At 46.3% G+C, this 19,816-nt stretch overlaps 1 protein-coding gene across 1 annotated transcript; it reads left to right on the top strand.

Moving 5' to 3' along the window:
• The first annotated feature begins 2,596 nt into the window (after positions 1–2,596).
• On the top strand, positions 2,597–12,775 carry Rnaseh1 (ribonuclease H1). The gene is made up of 8 exons (NM_001285919.1): positions 2,597–2,724; positions 4,936–5,051; positions 6,424–6,585; positions 9,022–9,121; positions 10,327–10,381; positions 10,686–10,770; positions 11,194–11,318; positions 12,689–12,775. Exons 1-8 carry the CDS (start codon positions 2,597–2,599, stop codon positions 12,773–12,775), a joined length of 858 nt encoding a protein of 285 aa, NP_001272848.1.
• The last annotated feature ends 7,041 nt before the right edge of the window (positions 12,776–19,816 follow it).

Here is a 19,816-nt window from a genome sequence, read left to right on the forward strand (position 1 = left end):
GTTGAGGTCTTTGATCCATTTTGACTTAAGTTTTGTGCATGGCGATAGGTTTGGTCTATCTGCAGTCTTCTACATGTGAGCATCCAGTTATGCCAGCACCATTTGTTGAAGATGCTCTCTTTGTTCCAGCGTATATATTTGGATTGTTTGTCAAAAATCAGGTGTTCATAGGTATGTGGGTTAATATCAGGGTTTTCAACTCTATTCCATTGGTCTCCCTGTCTATTTTTGTGCCAATACCAAGCTGTTTTCAGGACTATAGCTCTGTAATAGAGCTTGAAGTCAGGGATGGTGATGCCTCCAGAAGTTCCTTTATTGTACAGGTTTGTTTTGGCTATCCTGGGTTTTTTGTTTGTTTGTTTGTTTCTCTGTATGAAGTTGAGAATTGTTCTTTCAAGGTCTGTGAAGAATTGTGTTGGGATTTTGATGGGGATTGCTTTTGGCAAGACTGCGATTTTTACTATGTTGATCCTACCTATCCAAGAGCCTGTGAGATCTCTCCATTTTCTGGTATCTTCTATAATTTCTTTCTTTAGAGAGTTGAAATTCTTATGGTACAGGTCTTTCACTTTTTTGGTTAGTGTTACCCCAAGGTATTTTTATGTTATTTGTGGCAATTGTAAAGGGTGATGTTTCTCTGATTTCTTTCTCCACCAATGTATCATCGGTAGAGCTACAGATTTTTTTGAGTTAATCTTGTATCCTGCCACTTTGCTGAAGGTGTTTATCAGCTGTAGGAGTTCCCTGGGTAGATTTTTTTCGGGTCATTTATGTAGACTATCATATCATCTGCAAATAGTGAGAGTTTGAGTTCTTCCTTTCTGATTTCTATTCCCTTGATCTCCCTGTGTTGTCTTATTGCTCTAGCTAGAACTTCAAGGACAATATTGAAGAGTTATGGAGAGAGTGGACAGCCTTTTCTTGTCCCTGATTTTAGAGGAATTGCATTGAGTTTCTCTCCATTTAATATGATGTTGGCTGTCGGCTTGCTGTATATTGCTTTTATTATGTTGAGGTATGTTCCTATTATCCCTAATTTCTCTAAGACCTTCATCATGAAGGGGTGTTGGATTCTGTCAAAGGATTTTCGGCATCTTGTGAGATGATCATGTGGTTTTTTCCCCCTCAGTCTGTTTATAAGGTGGATTACATATATTACTCACTGGTTGATAAGGGGCACCAGATCTTACTTTAGATGGTTGTGAGCCACCTTGTGAATGCTAGGAATTGAACTCTCATGACCTCTGGAAGAGTAGCCTGTGCTCTTAACCTCTGAGCCATCTCTTCAGCCCCCGAGAAACCCTTCCTTGAAAAACAATAAAATAAAATGAAGGACTGAGAGGAAGCTCTGGCAGGGATTATGCCTAATATATGTGAGACCCTAACTTCAGTCCCCAGTGCTATGATTCACTTCGGAGTGGAAGCTGGCCTTGAATGTGCGGTAATCCTCCTGCCTTAGTCTACACAGCGCTGGGATTATAGGTGGAGCCACCATGCCTGGTGGTTCTGGAGAGATGGCTGATTCATTAAGAATAGTGGCTGCTCTCTTAAAGGACCTAGGCTTGATTCCAAATTCCAGGGGATCCAATGCCCTCTCCTGATGTCTATGGGCAGGCCATACATGCAAGTGAAACGCCCACATACATGAAATAAGAGAAATGATTGCTAAAGTAAAGAGAAGAGTAGAATTGCTTTATATTCCACAAACCCCGCTGAGGTTTAGCTGAAGGACTGGTAACCAGGGGCAACCATTACAGTGAATTTTCCCATCCATGCTTTTCCTTTATATTTAGCACTTTCTATATATCCATGGAGCTTCAAGTAGTATGCATTTTAATTTTAAAATTACATTTGTGTGCATACCTATACTTGCATCATAGCACATATGTGTAGGTAAGAGGAAAACTTGCCCGGGAGTCAGTCCCCTGCCTTCTACTGTGTGGGTCCTGAGTATGGAACTCGAGTTGGCAAGTTTGGTGGCAAGTACTTTTACTTTTGAAGACATCTTGCTAGCCCCCCAAGGAGTATGCTTTTAAATTTCAGTTGCTTTTAGGTTATAAAAAGGATTTCCCAATTTTCTACAGTGACTTGCTTCATCCCCTTAATTATATGGCCAGAATGATGTTGTGTATTCATGTCATCACCTCATCCATTTTCCTATGGTCATTCCCATTGCCCCGTATCTGCTGGAAGAGACTAGGGAACCATACCCTGCAGAGGTGGGCATCCTAGAATAGGAAGTGTAGCTTCACAGGGGTTCTCATTGCCTTCACATCCATTCTCTATCCAGAGGTGATCCTTCCATTCCTTCGTCTCGCCCTCCCCCTCCCTCCCTCTCTCCCTCCCTCCCTCCCTGCCTCCCCACTCCAGGCGTTGGGAAGCTGCGAGGCAATGCAGCCTACAAACCTACTATCTCACCTTCTTTGGTAAACACATCACACAAGGCTTTCAACCCTATGCTCCGCCCCTCCCCGCGACAGGCTCAGCCCCTCCTTCTACAAGCGCCTGTAACGTCATCTCCCTGCACCGGAAGTATGCCAGGTTGCGGGCGGGAGGCTCGCCGGCGGCGATGTAGGTTCCTTCACAGACCTGAGCGATGCGTTGGCTGCTCCCGCTGTCCCACACAGTAACTCTGTCCGTCGTACGCGTGAGGCGAGGCATTTGCGGGCTCGGGATGTTCTATGCGGTGAGGAGGGGCCGCAGGACCGGCGTCTTCCTGAGTTGGTGAGACGGAGCCCGGCGGAGCCCTTTATTCTAAATACCAAAGAGCTTTTTTAGTCTGTGTTGCAGTCAAGGTCTGCTAAGAGCACATAGAACCATTGCAGACCAGAACTGGCATGAGGGTCCCCGTGTTCTGATCGCCCCTGTGGGTGTTTTGTGTGTGAGACCCCCTGTACCAACTGGTTTTTCTGCCTTCATTTCCCAATTTAGGGATTGCAGACAGGCACCATTACCCTCTGTTTATGTAGTACCGGGGCTCGAACCCGGGGCTCGAACCCAGGGCTCAGCACATGCTAGACAAGCAGCAGAGCTATAGCCTCATTCCCTCCTGGTTTTAAAAAGGATAGTTATTACCAGGTGTGGTGGTACATGTTTGTAAACTCAGTACTGGTGAGTGTGAGGCAGGAGGATCACTACAAGTTAATGGTCAGCATGGCCTATGGAAGGAGAGACCTCAAAGAGAGGTGAGGAGGAAGGGGAAGAGAGAGATGGAGAGTCTTAAGCTAGAAGCTAGTCGTTGCCTTCGGATCCTTGTAGCAGTACCCGAAGGCAGTTGTTGTTTTCAGTTTCATGGGTAGGTTAAGTGGCAGAATCAGGGCTTGAACCCAGGTTTGGGCATATATGACAGTAAGCTCCTGATGTCAAGGTTCATTGTCCCTGTGCGTCTGTGTGTTTCCCTAGGCTCACTAGCAACACTACTGAGGAAGAAGTATTTCTGATACCAGCCCTTTTTCTGTGATTGATTTTTTTGTTTGTTCTGGTTTGATATATATATATATCTTTTTTTTTTTTTTTTGAGACAGGGTTTCTTTTTGTAGTCTTGGCTGTCCTGGATCTCTCTCTGTAGACCAGGCTGGCCTTGAACTCTACGGAGATCCACCTTTCTCTACCTCTCGAGTTCTGGGATTAAAGGTGTGCACCACCACTGCCCGGCTTGATTGATTCTTAAAGAAAACAAAATTTTAGTGTGCACTGGAGCTGTGGAAGACCTTATGGTATTAGATGTACAGCCTGGATAGCATTTACCAGAATGGTCAGGCCAGTATTAACACAGAAATGAAGCTAAATCATGAGGTATGTTATGCAGACCTAAAATGAGTTATTAAAGATGAAACAGTATGAAAGAACACTTACTATATCATGCTAAGAGGAAAAGACAATTTGAAATTATCTACAGTGTGTGATTCCAACTATATGACGTCCTGGAACAAACATGGAAATTGCAAAAACAAGCAGTGGTTTTTAGGGGTTAGAAACAAGGAAGGGATGATTATGAGAGCAGACAGGTTTTGTTTATTTGGAGACAGGCTGGCCTTCAACTGAACTAGCTATAAACCAAAGATGACTTTGAACTTCTGATATTTTGTCTCCACTTACCAAATGCTGGGATTACAGGAGTATACTCCCAAACCAAGGTGGTTTGGGAATAGGGTTTTTAGGTAGCACTGGCTGGCCTAGACCTGCATATAGATCAGGGTGGCATTGAACTTGTGATCCTCCCGCCTCTGCCTCTAGAGTGTGGGGTCATAGATGCCCCACCCCCAGCCTACAGGTGGAGCTTTTTTTTTCCCCCTCCCCAAGACAGGGTTTCTCTGTGGCTTTGGAGGCTATCCTGGAACTAGCTCTTGTAGACCAGGCTGGTCTTGAACTCACAGAGATCTGCCTGCCTCTGCCTCCCAAGTGCTGGGATTAAAAGTGAGTGCTACCACTGCCTGGCCAGGAGGGGCTTTCTAATACCCCTCCTGGATGGTGTGGTCATGTAAACCCCTGTCACAGTCATTATGCATTCACTAACCCTGTAGACTTTTGTTTTGTTTCGTTTTTCAAGACGGTTTCTCCATGTAACAGCCCTAGCTGTCAGACCTATAAACTTTACAATAGCATGAATGAGCCCGCTCTAGTGTAAGCAGTGGACCAGGAACATTTGGAGGCCAAGGCTTAAGAGGACTTTCTACTTTCTGTTCCTAGTTGATGTGAATCTAAAACTGGTGTAAAACACCAATAAGCCAGGTGGTGGTGGCACATGCCTTTGATTCCAGCACTCAGGAGGCAGAGGCCAGCGGGTCTCTGTCTACAGAGTGAGTTCCAGGAGAGCCAAGGCTACACAGAGAAACCCTGTCTTGAAAAACCACCAATAAAAATAAAATAAATAAACAAATAAATATGTAAATTGGAGGGGAAATGAAGCCTGGGTTAATGTATGCACTCTTCCAGGAGTGAGTGCAAAGAACAGGTGGACCGATTTCCTGCTGCCAGGTTTAAGAAATTTGCTACAGAAGATGAAGCTTGGGCCTTTGTCAGGAACTCTCCAAGCCCAGATGGTTCAAAAGGTATGTAACATTAGTGTGAAGTTTTAACCTATGAAAAGCCCCTTACATCCCCAACATCATGATTATCTGTTTTTCCTTGTACGATTAGAGTTAAGAATTGTAGTTCAATGGCAGGTGTTGGTGGCGCACGCCTTTAATCCCAGCACTCGGGAGGCAGAGGCAGGCAGATCTCTGTGAGTTCGAGGCTAGCCTGGTCTCCAGAGCGAGTGCCAGGATAGGCTCCAAAGCTACACAGAGAAGCCCTGTCTCCAAAAACAAACAAACAAACAAACAAACAAACAAACAAAAAAGAATAGTAGTTAAGCCGGGTCATGGTGGCACATGATTTTAATCTCAGTCTTTGAGAGGCAGAGGCAACCAGATTTCCAAGTTCAAGGCCTATAGAATGAGTTCTGAGTTCTAGGGCAGCCAGGGCTAAAACAGAAAGCCTGTCTCAAAAACAAACAAACAAAAAACACCAAGTAAAAGTGGTTCAGAGGACCAGAGTTTGATTCTTAGCATCCATGTTGGGTGACACAATTTCCTGTAACTCAGGAGGGATGGATGCTTGAACATTAACACACACACACACCCAGGTGTATGGTGCCTAGGATCGGGAATTCAAGGCATGAAAGAACACAGCTATTTCCAGAGCTGGCCTACATGGCAGGACCCTGTAAGAGCAAACAAATATACAGAATGCTATCATTTCTAGGACTCTGTTCTCCAGTCGAATGATCATAATGTCATTAGGCCATAGTCCATAGAATCACACCACTTAAGTTTCTTTTTCTTTTTTTTTCTTCACAGCCGAAGCATTTTTTTTTTTTTTTTTTTTTAAGATTTATGTATATAGTGTCCTGTCTGCATGTATGCCTGCAGGCCAGAAGAGGTGCCAGAACTCATTACAGATGGTTGTGAGCCACCATGCAGTTGCTGGGAATTGAACTCAGGACCTCTGGAAGAGAAGGTGGTGCTCTTAACCTCTGAGCCATCTCAACAGCCTACCACTTAAGTTTCTTTACATTTCATGTGTCACAAATGTCCTGGAAGCAAGAGGCCTACTATAAGGGACACCAGATCTAGAGCACACATACAGGACTCATGTCAGCAAGCTGACTAATTTAGAACACTGGACAAAAAACAAAACAAAACAAAACCCTAAAAACTATATCTGAACCTCCCTTGGGAAACGGGGTTTCAAGATCTTTATTTATTCATCTATTACTATTTATTTTCAGTGGGAGCCTTGGAATCTGGGATAGTTTGTTCTCAACCATTCTTTCTTAGTAGGTTTACATCTAGAGTGTCCCGCCCCAGTCTGGTGTGGTAATGGTAAAAACTCTTCCAGAATGCTGTCTGGTTTTGGACCATGGTTGGTCTCTTCTTTCAGGGCAGGAAACCACTCGTGTGCAGGAATCACAGGTGAAGATCAGCAAGCGGCCTCGGGAGCCTGTGGGTGAAGAGGAAGAGCTACCAGAGCCAGGGTCAAAGCACACCAGACAGAACACAGAGCCGGCTCCCCCAGTGAGCAAGGACAAGTTTTCTTATATGGGTATGCCTTTCTTGGGTTCAAAATTTTTAGTACAGTTATGAAAAAATGAATAACAATCAGCATGAAATCTTTTCCTTTCTAAGCAAGAAGGAATTTAAATTCTTTGTTTTGTTGTTGTTGGTCTTTTTGACACAGGGTCTCAGTGTGTAGCTCTGGTGGCCTCAAACTCAGAGATCCTCCTGCCACAGCCTCCCAGTGCTGGAATTAAGGGTGTAAGATGATTTTTAGCCCCATTTTTTTTTTTTTTTCTGTAAATATCTCTAGAAATTTCTGAGGTCTTTTACTTTGGAGGTAGGACATTAACAAAAAGTCCCTTTGGTTTCCTTCTTGGTAGTCCAGGGCTGTTATCAATGTGCTCCTACCCTTTTACGTTTTATTCTACAGCAGGGTCTCCCTGGGTTACCCAGGGTGGCATTGAACCCCTCCCATTGAAGCCCAGGCTAGCCTTCAACTTATTATCCCCTTTCTTTAGCCTCCTAGCAACCAGGCCTGGCAATGAGGCAACTTTTTTTTTTTTTTTTTTTTTGAGACAGGGTTTCTTTGTGTAGCTTTGGAGCACTCCCTCTGTAGACCAGGCTGGCTTCGAACTCACAGAAATCCACCTGCCTCTGCCTCCCAAACACTGGGATTAAATGTGTGTGTGTGCCACCACTGTCCATCAAGGCCACTATTTTATAGCTTATCAAATAGTGCAAAATCATTAATCTTTTGGAAATTCTTAGGAAACCCTTACATAGCCAGAGGCTTCGGAGGCAGAGGAAGGAGGAGGGCTCACCCAGAGCTGTCTGTTAGAGGCCAGCATATGTAGACATTTGTCCAGCCCTCAGACCTCACTGTGTCCTGAGAAAAAGAGATCATGGGCTCTTCCTGTGTTTTGCTCCAGTTTGTGCTCTTAGTAACTATAGTATGTAAATGTCCTTTTTTGTCTTGCATACATGGGAACAGAAAGATGCAGCATTTAAAGATGAATCAGCATTGATATATCCTGAGTTTTGCCAAGAGGTAGCCATCTATACTTTACCTCCAGGGAAAGCACCAGAAGATGTTCAAGTCCATGGGTTTGGCAATTACCTAAGATGAACAAGTGTCCTTTACTGCTCAGTGTGCTGCATAGTTGTATGTCAACTTGACACAGACTAAAGACATCTAAGGGGACAGAAGCTCATTTAAGAAAATAATGTCTGGCGCCGGGCATTGGTGGCGCACGCCTTTAATCCCAGCACTTGGGAGGCAGAGGCAGGCGGATCTCTGTGAGTTCGAGGCCAGCCTGGTCTCCAGAGCGAGTGCCAGGATAGGCTCCAAAGCTACACAGAGAAGCCCTGTCTCCAAAAACAAAACAAAACAAAACAAAAAAAAAAGAAAGAAAATAAGAAAATAATGTCTCCATAAGATCAGGGTATAGGCATTTTCTTAGTGATTGATAGAGAAGGGCGTGATCCACAGTGGGTGGTGCCATCTCTGGGCTGGTGGTCCTGGTTTCTATAACAAAGCAGGCTGAGCAAGCCATGAGGAACAAGCAGTAAGCAGCACCCCTCCACGGCCCCTGCACCTACCTCCAGGTTCCTGCCCTGTTTGTGTTCCTGTCCTAACGTCCCTCAGTGATGGACTATAATGTGTGAGTATGAGCCAGATAAACCCTTTCCTCCAAGTTGCTGTTGGTCATGGTGTCTCATCACATCAATATAAACCCCAGCTCGGGCATTCATCATCAGGAACCTAAGGGATGAGCCATTTCCAGCATGCCAGTTGTCACTTGGCACAGAGTCTTTAGTGTCTTCAAGAAAAATAATCAAGTTCCAGCTGACAGAGGAGGCCTGCCCATCCTCTGCTCAGATGTTCCTAGCCTTGCTTCTTTGAGGGCCACTGGTCTCCATGCCTCCCCTGAGCCTGCTGTGCCCAGGCCACTGTCCTCTGGATCGTGTCTCCTGTGGAGGTGGTTTCTGACTCCCCCTCTTCCACGTCAGACACTTTGCCAGTCAGTTTCTCCCTACCCTTTGCTGAGGGTGCTGCTGACTGCACTTGGGCCTGACAGTGGCCCCAGGTCTGTCCTTCCCACTTGAGCAAACCATGTTTGAAAGGAAGCAGAAATGAGAACTACTTTACAATTAGTGGCAAATGTGCTAAGAGAAAACGAGACCACTTGCCAGCAAATTTGACTTTCTGACATGTGGGGCCAATATCACACCAAACATTGCTTTCTCTGGAAAGATGGCTTGAGAGTGAAGGTGCCCAGGCACAAGGGACCCTTTAGCTTGAGATATAAACAGGTCTTACAATGGGAAGTTCTGTCTTACCTTTAACTCACCTGGCACGTGGGACAAGTAAAAAGTGGCCACACCTCATAGGAAGAAATGCATGTCATTCTGGATGGAAAACTACAGCAGTGGATCAGTGTTTAGCAGGTTGGTGCAGTGGCCTCCCTCTTCCCTCTTGCAGGAGAATCAGTTGTTGTCTACACGGATGGCTGCTGCTCCAGTAACGGGCGCAGGCGGGCGAGAGCAGGAATTGGCGTTTACTGGGGGCCAGGCCATCCCTTGTAAGTAAACACAGTTGAGTGTGAACATCACATTTTTACCAGGTCTTGGCAGGATTTGCTTATTGATGTATTCTTGGCAAAGCCTGCCAGGTAAAGAGCTTTGGTGGGGATAGAAGACCAGCTTTGATTTATATCAGTGCCAGGCAGCTTGGTTCTTGACAGTGCCAAATACCGAGACTTGGTATTGTTTCCCTGGGCCTAATTCATACAAGTGTTAAGACATATGCGTAGAGGAGCCAGCCCACAGTGATGCAGGGACAGGATACTAGCTCCAAACCCATCTCATCACTAGACTTCTAGACTCGTTTTTTTTTTTTTTTTGGAGACAGGGTATCTTTATGTAGCTCTGGCTGTCCTGAATCTCAACTGTGAGACCAGGCTGGCCTGGCACTCATAGAGATCCTCCTGCCTCTCTCTCCCAAGTGCAGGGATTAAAGGTGTGTACTACACCTGGTGACTTTTAGACTTTTGAAGACTTGTAACCTAGAGACAGTCAGAAAGCACAGCCAAAGGGGTGAAACTGGACCATTCACATATACCCCGTCCCTGCGGTGAAGGGTATGGAATAGTGGCTGTCAGCCACCCCTGAGATGTTTGTAGACCAGGTCTGAAGTTCATGGGAAACTGCTGTCAGACAGTTTGTAAATGATCATTGATTCACCCCCACCCCCACCCCCAAGACAAGGTTTCTCTTGGCTTTGGGGACTGTCCTGGAACAAGCTCTTGTAGACCAGGCTGGTCTCGAACTCACAGAGATCCACCTGCCTCTGCCTCCCGAGTGCTGGGATTAAAGGTGTGCGTCACCACTGCCCGGTGCATAACGAACTTTTTATATCTTCAACCTTGGATCTTTTTGTTTTGTTTCTGTTTGTTGAGATAGATTCTCTCTGTTGCCCTGGTTGTCCTGGAGCTTTCTGTGTAGACCAACCTGGCCTTGAACTCACAGAGATCCACCTGCCTCTGCCTCCTGAGTGCTGGGATTAAAGGTGTGCACCACCACTGCCTGGCTTGGAACAGGGTCTTGTGGGAGCTTGGCATAGAGCTGTGTCCCAGCCTTGGTTTGTTTTTCGAGGCTGTTGTTTGTATGTAGGTTTTATGTTTCAGTTAGAAATGAACACTAGTTTGTTATTAATCTGCTGAGAAGAATCACTTTGGGAATTAGCATTGTAATTTTGTTTTTTCTTTATTGTGCTGTTTTGAAACAGAAATGTAGGTTTTAGACTTCCTGGGCGACAGACAAACCAGAGGGCGGAGATCCATGTAAGTTCCCAGATAATAGTGAGTGTGCCTTTTTTCCATGTGACCACATCAGTCTTGTTCCCTTTCTTTGTTGTCTTGCATAGAAGGTATTGAAAGCCCACAAGAAACTTTCAGGCTAACAATAGTCTTCAAAGACTCTAGAAAAAGTTCTAGAATCATTTCATGTAGGTTTCATGGGGGGAATTGTTGGTTTAGCCTCTGCACATAGAGAAGACAGCATGGTGGAACAGAAAGAAGAGTGCTTCAGGCTTAAAGCACTCAGTCAGTAATGCATATAGCATGACCTTGGACTTATTTTTCCAAGGCAGCCTGCAAAGCCATCATGCAAGCCAAGGCTCAGAACATCAGCAAGCTGGTTCTTTACACAGACAGCATGTTCACCATCAATGGTAAGCTTTCCCGGGCACAGAGAAGGGGAACAGGCCTTTCTTCCTAGTAGGAGGTAGTGTAACAGTCCCTGGTGACACTGGGCTTTTCAGGTTCAGAGAAATAGGAGTCTAGGTCTCCTGTCTTGTGGGGGTTGGGACTCCTTGGCCCCATAACACCTGAGGTCAGGATGTTAGTAACCTCAGTCACAGTGTGCTGGCTCCAGGGCTGGGGGATGCTGAGCTCTTGTTCTTCTGATTGGATGCAGGGAGAGGAAAGTTTGGGGCCTTGGGACTGTGCTGAAGGCTTAAGCAGGGGAGAGCACCTGAGGAAGGGAACCATCCAGGCTTTGACTCGGAACAAGAGGAGCCATTTCAAGGAGAGACTAGGGGCCAGGAGAGGCCAGGCCCTCCTGATGGGTGAGCCTGTGAGCATGTGTCCCCTAGGGATAACCAGCTGGGTTCAGGGCTGGAAGAAGAATGGCTGGAGAACGAGTACAGGGAAAGACGTGATCAACAAGGAGGACTTCATGGAGCTGGACGAGCTCACTCGGGGTATGGACATCAAGTGGGTGAGTCACGCTTCACATTGCACGGTCTGAATTTACTGAGAGGATGGAGTTGGGAAGCGGTGTAAAGTGACTAGGTTAAAATAGCAGCTTCCATAAAGTTAATTTATTTGTTAGTGTGTTAATTAGACACAAGAATAGGTTTCATTGTGACATCCTACATGTACATCATGTTTTGGGCATACCTGTCTCCTTCCTCTTTCCTCCTTCCATGTTTTTTTTTTTGTTTTTGTTTTGTTTTCTGTGTTTAATTGGTTTGTTTAGTTGGTTATTTACAGGAATACAAATGAATGGTTGTTTACAGCAGTATGGGTACCTTAGCAGTGTCTGCAGCACTGAAGAAAGTCTATCCTCCCTCATAAACCATTAATCACCTGTAGAAGCCCAGGGAGTAGAGGGACCTCATGCACCCCTTCCCCATCTGGGGAAGAGTGTTGACAGGTCCAGTCCTGGGCAGGCCCTGTGCTGCTAGTCACAGCTTCAATGAGCTCATGAGTGCAGTAGCATGCCTTGCCTGGAAGGTGACATTCTATGACACTTCACTCCTTTCTCCCTGTTACATTCTTCCCTCTTCTCCCATGATGTACCCTGCCTGAGCCTTGGAGTGGGTGACATAGATCAGTAGTAGCTCTCATACTAGGGCCTGTGACTACCCAGTACATGCTTTGATAGGTTTACAGTACCAGATGTAGGGTAGGCTGTAACTTCAGTCAGAAGTCAGGTGGTTACCCCCCAAACAGACTTGTCACTATTACTCTAGTGTGCACATCTTACCTGTTGGGTTGGTGTTATGGCATGTTCACAGCAGAGTAAGACTTCTTCCCCACCAGCCTACATAGCGCCTTCCCAAGTTAGAGAGCTAACAGCAGGATGGCAGCTTCCAAATCAGTTTCTGGTTGGTTTCTGTATGTCCTGCAGCCAAGGTGTGTGTTGTCTTCAGCAGTAGGGTCTTAGCATATAGCTCTGGTGGCCAACCAAGAGCAGTGGAACAGCCTTTATTGTTCTGGGGGTTTCGGTGAACTTCTTAACCAAATAATCTATATATTCTTGTCATCTTGAGTAGTGTGGTTGGTTGGAGGCAGGCTGTAGTTCAAGTTGGTCTGAAATGTGCTATGTAGCAAGGGTGATCTTGATTGAGTTTTGGTGCTGCCAGTTTTGGGACTGCAAACACATGTCACCTCAGTTTGTGTGGCACTGAGAATTGAAATACTGTACTATCGGAACCATGGCTCCTGCCCTAGTGTCTTACCCTGTTCAGAGGATGGGGCTGTGAATATGAGCTTTGATTGCCAGTCTCTTCTGGATGTGAGGTCTTGCCATGCACAGTTCACATAAATATCAGAAAAAATTCAAGGGGGGTTTTATTTTAACAGATGCACATTCCTGGTCACTCTGGATTTGTGGGCAACGAAGAGGCTGACAGGCTGGCAAGGGAAGGCGCGAAGCAGTCTGCAGACTGAGCAAAGCAGTTGCTGTACACTCAGACCCAAGGCAGTGGCTGTTCCTTTACCCAGATGTGCAGTGAGGCCACAGCACGGAGGACTCGACTGGGACCTGTGATACAGCTTGATGAGAAGTGCTTAAATAATGGAAAGGGAAAATTGAACACTTCTGTGAAATTTCAGTTTTTGTGCCTTTTGGGTCTGATTTTCTTGCTTGATTTGTTACATTCTGGCCCAAAATGCTCCAGTAAGCCGGGCGGTGGTGGGGCACAAAAACAAAACAAAACAAAAACAAAATGCTCCAAATTGGTTTCAGTAGGAACTGTTCAGTATGCATGGTCTGAAGGTTCCAGAATGTCCATTTTCCTTTCAGTATGCACAAGTACAAACCTCCTGCCCCTGCTGGCATCCTGTGCCCCTGTGTACATCAGAGATGATATGGCCACGTGGGACCCAAGGCTGGGCTTGCTGCAGGCAGAGCCTGCATCCATATGACCTTGGCTCCGGAGCCACCTTGTAGGAACAGCTGAGAAATTTAAAAATCAAGATTCATGAATATATTGCTAATAGATTTCTTTGGCTATTTTTATTATTTATTTTTGTAATAAAAATATACAGGAATGACAAAATACATTTAGTTCATTCAGTTACTGTTAAAGGTGAGTGTCCCTTACTATCTAAGACTAGAAATTGAGAAAATCACTCTAGAGAAATGGGCTGGTTAAATTGTTCTCAGGCAAACAAACCCTCACATCCCTTAAGCAATGGAACATTGTGCAGCCTTACTCTAGAGAATATAAGAATGACGGGGTCACTAAAACAGAGTTGTCACTGGAGCTGACTCTTGAGTTTCTTAACACTGTGAGAAGCTGGGCCATCTGGAGTCACCCCTGAGAACCAGTGCCAGCTGAAGTTCACATGCTCTCCTGCTTGCTCTGCAGGTTGTTGCTGTGACAACTGCGCATGTGAAGACAGTATGTTTTGGATGTCACTGCAGGCCTCTGAAAGCACAAGTGTGTCTTGGGAAGGGCGGGGTGGTTGGCCTGAGTGAAGTCAGGATGATTGGTACCCACCTCTGCTGGCTTGGTGAGTGATCTGTGTAGGAAGGCCAGCTCAGAGTCCTGCATGAGGCTGGGAGAGGATAATAGTTTACACTTGATAAGACCTGACCTGAGCTCAGGACCCCAGCACTAGCACCGTCACTAGGTGGGCATGGCCAAAGAACACTCGGACCCCCAGTACTGTGATGGGTGAAGACTGCAGGACATCCAGACTGGTGAAAGTCTGAGGTCCAGGTCCAGTGGTGAGAGAGTCTCAAGGGAACTGGGCAGAGAGTGACAGAGCAGGACACCCAGTGTCATGTGTCTTCTGCCACACCTGTGCACATGTGTGGCAGAGTCCTACATTAGAACCAGGTGTGGTGGCACACACCTGTAATTTCAGGGTTTGAGAAGCAGAGGCAGGAGGGTCAGGAGTTCAAGGTCGGCTTAGCTGTGTAGCAAGTTTGAGGCTAGCTTGAAACAGAATCTCTTAACATTGTTTTTTGTGTGTTTGTTTACTGAGGACTGAATATAGAGTCTCTGACACAGTGGGCAAGCTCTGCTACTAAACTAAATCTCAGCTCACTGTGTGTAGGCTGGAGAGTATGCCAACTGTCCTTATTCTCCACCTCTAAAATTTTTTTGTTAGCATATATTATTTGTAATAGGTTTTATTAAGTTTTCATATACCAGCATGATGTATTTTGACCACTTTAGCCACCCATAACCTCGTCTGGTCTGGTCCCTTTTCTGAACCAGTCCCTCCCCCTTCCACTGACTGACAACCTTTGAATGGTGTTTTACAGTGAGCAAAGGCCTCAATGTTGGCTTGATATGAAGACTGGCTAGAGGACAGAATCCAGCTGTCCTGATGTGTTTTACAGAAACCCTAGGATAATACACCACTAAGGATAGCCCATGAGAAGTCCTATGATGCTGTTGCAAATTTGACTGTATTTCAAGCGTGTGAGATTCATAATAAAATTGCTTTTGGAAATAGATGCATTGTTCAGTTGGTCAGTCAGCATACCTGTGTTTCATGGAATGGGTGCATATTACAGTTGGAGCATGTCCTCAAGCCACCTTCCTTCTCACTTACATGTTGTGTATGTGTGTGCTGATGCTCTCCAAGGCCAGGAGCAGGGTATTGGATCTGCAGGAGCTGTACTTGGAAACCACCCAATGTGAGCACTGGCAACTGACCCCGGACCTTCTTTCTGTAAGAGCAGCACTCTCAAGCTGTCAATCCTTCTCTCCAGCCCCACATCTTGTTTTGTTTGAAACAGTATCACTCACTGGATCTGGGGCTCACTAATTCTGCTAGACTGACCAGCAAGACAAGCCCCAGTAATTCATGTGTCCCCACCTCCCCAGTGCCAGGATTATAGGTGCATACGGCTGTTCCTAGGTTTTGTGTAGTGTGTGTGTGTGTGTGTGTGTGTGTGTGTGTGTGTGTGTGTGTGTGTGTACATGTTTCTCTGTGTGTTCTCATGTCTGTGTGCAGGTGTATATGGAAGTATGTGGTGGGTATTTTCTTCAGTTGCACTCCACTTATTTTGAGATAGGGTGCTACTCTGTGGCAGCCCTGGCTGGCCTTGAGCTCTATGGATTTGAACGAGCTAGGATCAAAGTGCCTCCACACCTAACCACCTTGTTTTTGGTGCCTCACTGAACCTGAGTCCATCATTTTAGCTTCAAGGACTGCATAGGCTACTAAGAGTTCAAGACTGGCCCAAGCAACTTAGCAAGACTCTGCCACAAAATGTCAGAGGGGGCTGGGGACCTAGGTTGGTTGGTAAAGTGCTTGCTACACAAGCAGGAGAGTCCCAGTTTGGATTTCTAGACCCACATGTAAAGTCAGACACAGGCTGAAGAAATGACTCAGCCAGTAAAGTGCTTACCACATGAGTGTGAAGACCTGAGTTTAGATCCTTACCTGGGCAAAAGCTGGACATGGCCGCATGTCCCCATAAAGCCAGCAGTGGGGAAAAGGAGATAGGCAGATTACTAGGGCTTGTTGGGCAGGTATGCCGGGTGCCAGAGGCGGCCAGAAGCCATGGTGCCCCTGCAACTAGAGTTACAGGTGAGCTGCCTGATTGCCTGATGTGGGTGCTGGGAACCAAACCTTGGTCCTCTGCAAGAGCAGCAAGTGTTCTTAACTGCCGAGCCATCCCTCCATACCTGCATTGGTGGCTTTTTTTAAAGAGGGAGACCTGAGCTGACATGTGCCCACCCCTGATGAGATGCACCTGCCCCTTACCTGTCAGGTAAGGTGGCCTATCCATATTGGACCTCCCAACCTCCTTAACTGTGAGAAATAAAATTCCGTTTTTTAAATGAATCATTTCATCTACTCTGGGCCTGGCGGCACAAGCCTGAGGCAGGAGGATGCCAAATTCACGGCCAGCCTGAGCTACTTAGAGTCTTGTCTCGAACATTAAACAGAGGGCAAAGGATAGAGCTCAGCTGTGGAGTTCTTGCCTGATGCACGTGGTCCTTGCTCAATCCCTGGGACTATTATAGAAAGATAACCCTACTGGTGGCTGTCTGTCACAGCTGCACAAAATGGACTGACAAGGTGGGGGTGCTGGGGAACTGCACTCAGGGTTTTATACATGCTCGGAGAGCACACAGCCATCCAGTGGACCTGGTTCTTTATGTAATCAACAGCAAGAGTGTTGTTCAGAAAAGCCACTGCCTCTTGAAAGCCAGTATCAGAACTGCCTGTGGTACTCTTAGTACTCCCCTCCCTCGCTGATTGTCTTGCACTTCCCAGGCAAGCAGCCCCATCGCCTGCTGAGGACACTCATTCCACTCCTTCCTGTACTCGAGTCTCTCCCCACCGTCTTGTCTGATGGCTAATTGCCAGCCTCCTCGCACTTCCCACTCAGGTGGAAACGGCTGGAGTATATCCGAGAGAGCATGCCGTGGGTGAAGCGGGTCTCTCAACCTTCAACGGTTAGGTGATTATCTCTCGGCAACCCCAGCATTCAAAAGTACTTTGCCGAGCTAATGTATGCTCCATGGCTTCTGCAGGCTGCACTGTCCACATGCCACCTGGACACCTGCTCCCCAGCAGGCTTTCCTTGCCAGTGCCTTGTCTATTCACCCTCTACCTGGATGTGGCTGGAGTCCCAATGTATACAGGAGGAATCTCTGTGCTGTGTTATCAGGCCTAAAGGAAAATCCATTTCCCCAAATCTCAAAAGGCAAAAGGGACAAGTGGCTACCTGCGGTGCCTATTAGCATACCAAAGAGCATGCTGGCCTCCAGTCTCCCTCAGTACCTCATTCTTCTCACCTCAGCCAATCCTAAATTTCTCCAGCTCACAGGCTTCCCTTTCCCCAGCTGTTCAATTCTCCTTCTAACCTTGCTCTTTTGACTTTGTACTCTCCATCTGTCTGTCTCTCTCTGTCTCCCCCCTTCCTCTCTCTCTGCTCTCCCCAGCTCTCCCTCTCTCTATGTTGCTCTCTGTACTCTGCTCCTGCTTCTCTCATGGTCTGTCTGGTCCGAGTCTGCTGGACATGCTCAGTCTACCATTACTTTCCCCCTCTGCTCTAGACTCTTGCAGCTGTGTAGTTGGCATTTTCTGTGGGCTGCCAATCAGCTCCCCAGTAAAGACACAGAGACTTATTATGAATGCCTAGGCTTAGCTTAGGCTTGTCCAGCTAGCTCTTTTAATTAAATCTAACCTGTTTCTATTCATCTCCTTTTTTGTTTTTGTTTTTGTTTTTTGAGACAGGATTTCTCTGTGCAGCTTTGGAGCCTGTCCTGGCACTGGCTCTGTAGACCAGGCTGGCATCGAACTCACAGAAATCCACCCGCTTCTGCCTCCTGAGTGCTAGGATTAAAGGTGTGTGCCACCGCCACCCGGCTTCATCTACATTTTTGCTCATAGTTTTTTACCTTTCTTTCATTCAGTATGTCCTACTTTCCTCCTTCCTTCATATCTGGCTGGCTCTTTCTTTTTCTTTCCCAAGACTAAATTCCTCCTCCTTACTTTCCCTGCCTGTAAGTCCCACCTATACCTCCTCCCTCTCTATTTATTCATTCAGCTTCTTATTAGATCAATCTAGTGCTTTAGGCAGTCAAGGTAAAACTGCAACACATTTTTGCATGGTTAAACAAATGCAACACATTTTTGCATGGTTAAACAAATGCAACACATATTTGTATGGTTAAACAAATTTTGTGCAACATGGGTGCCTCTCGTTGTTCTCTCTCTCATATCTACAACATACACCATCCACTTAACCATACCATGGAACAATCATGCCAGTTTATACAGTGTCAACTTACAGGGTGCTCAGGGCCTCTCCAGATGAGGAAAATGGTAAGCTACAGTCCCAGGAGTCTTCATCTTCAGCATTAGACCACAGGTCCTTTCCTTGATGTCGTATTCCTGTGAAGCAGATGTTCTGGGATGGCTTGATACAAGTTCATCATGGAACAAGACATGAAGGTAGGGAAGGTTACTCTGACTCCAAGCTCAAGAAAATTTTCAGGGGAGACCTGTCAGGTGGATCAGTAGGTAAAGTCACTTGCTGCCAAGCCTGATGACCCATGTTCATCCTAGAACCCACGTGGTGGAAGGAAAGAACATATTTCTGAAAACTGTTCTCTGACCACATACATGTAGACACACACTACAGACAGACAGACAGACATGCATACACAGAGAAACAAACACATAAACTAAATGATTTTTTAAAAAATTACACTGGGTTTGAGTTGTATACATTCCACTTGGGAACTGTACTGGCTGGTTTTGTGTGTCAACTTGAAACAAGCTAGTCAAAAGGAGGAGGAGCCTCAGTTGAGGAAATGCCTCCCTGAGATCCATCCAGCTGTAGGGCATTTTCTCACTGAGTGAGCAATGGGAGAGGGTCTAGCCCATGGTGGGTAGTGCCATCTCTGGGCTGCTGGTCCTCCATAAGTCATAGAAAACAAATCAGTAAGCAGCTCCCCTCCATGGCCTCTGCATCAGCTTCTGCCTCCAGGATCTTGCCCTGTTTTAGTTCCTGTCCTGACTTCTTTCTGTGATAAACAATGCAATGCTGAAGTGTAGGACAAATAAGCCCATTCCTCTCCAACTTGCCTTTTGGTCATGGTGTTTCATCGCAGCAACTGAACCCCTAGAACAAGAATGAAAAATATTTTTCATCTTCATATGTATATTATTTTTCTCCAGTGGCTACCAAGGTGTTGGGGGTGTTGTACTGTTTACTTTTGTTCTTTACAAAAGCTACATAAAGAAGTACTTATTTTGGCTCATGGTTTGAGGTTCTGTCTATTACAGCAGGGAAGCCATGGTAGCAGGAGTATAAGGCCACTGGTAACCTTCTCTATGCAGTCAGGATACACAGAGAGATGAATGCTGGCACTCAGCTTGCTTTCTCACTCCAGGCTCTTAACCCAATCCAGACACTCCTTGACAAACACAACCAGAGGTGTATCACAGATGGCGTCCATGTTATTTGGTCCTTGCATGTCTGGTCAACAGCAGCTGGATAGCAGGTGGCTCAGTCTGGGATGAAGAGGGCCTCGGATGCCCTGGTGGGTCTTTCTTCCTGATCGATCTCCATAGTCACTCCTGGCTTGCCTCTCTAATGTGAGTCCTTTGGGGCAGTTTTAAACAAGCCGTGTCTGCTGTAGGTTGAATCTACTCCTCTAGGATTTAGAAACCTCCTGTCACATCTGTAGCCCCACGACGGGCTGTCAGGGTGATGCTGATGAGGACCTTGGAGGCTGAGAGCTCTCTGGAGAACTGTGTGACAGGAAGGAAATGTCAGAGCAGGCACCCTTCATCAGCTTGAGGGCTCTTGTTTACATTCCAGCCCCTGCAATCAGCATCATCTCACTAGAACAGTGAGGAGCCTGTGCACTTGCTGCTCAGTGCTCCCCATGGCCTCCGAGAGGGCACACACCTGATGGGATTTTATAACCGGCTGGAATTCAGGATGCTGAAACAGGAGTAACTAGACCCAAAGAGTCCCCAGCTTGCAGTTGGCCAACCTCG

This window comes from Cricetulus griseus, chromosome 7 (genome assembly GCF_003668045.3).
Source record: "Cricetulus griseus strain 17A/GY chromosome 7, alternate assembly CriGri-PICRH-1.0, whole genome shotgun sequence".
In the NCBI taxonomy this organism is placed as follows: domain Eukaryota; kingdom Metazoa; phylum Chordata; class Mammalia; order Rodentia; family Cricetidae; genus Cricetulus; species Cricetulus griseus.

Coding starts and splice junctions, on each gene's coding strand:
- Rnaseh1 (NM_001285919.1), top strand. CDS start 2,597: ATGCGTTGGCTGCTCCCGCTGTCCCACACAGTAACTCTGTCCGTCGTA. Junction 5,052..6,423: donor AAGCCCAGATGGTTCAAAAG/GTATGTAACATT, acceptor CTCTTCTTTCAG/GGCAGGAAACCACTCGTGTG. Junction 6,586..9,021: donor GGACAAGTTTTCTTATATGG/GTATGCCTTTCT, acceptor TCCCTCTTGCAG/GAGAATCAGTTGTTGTCTAC.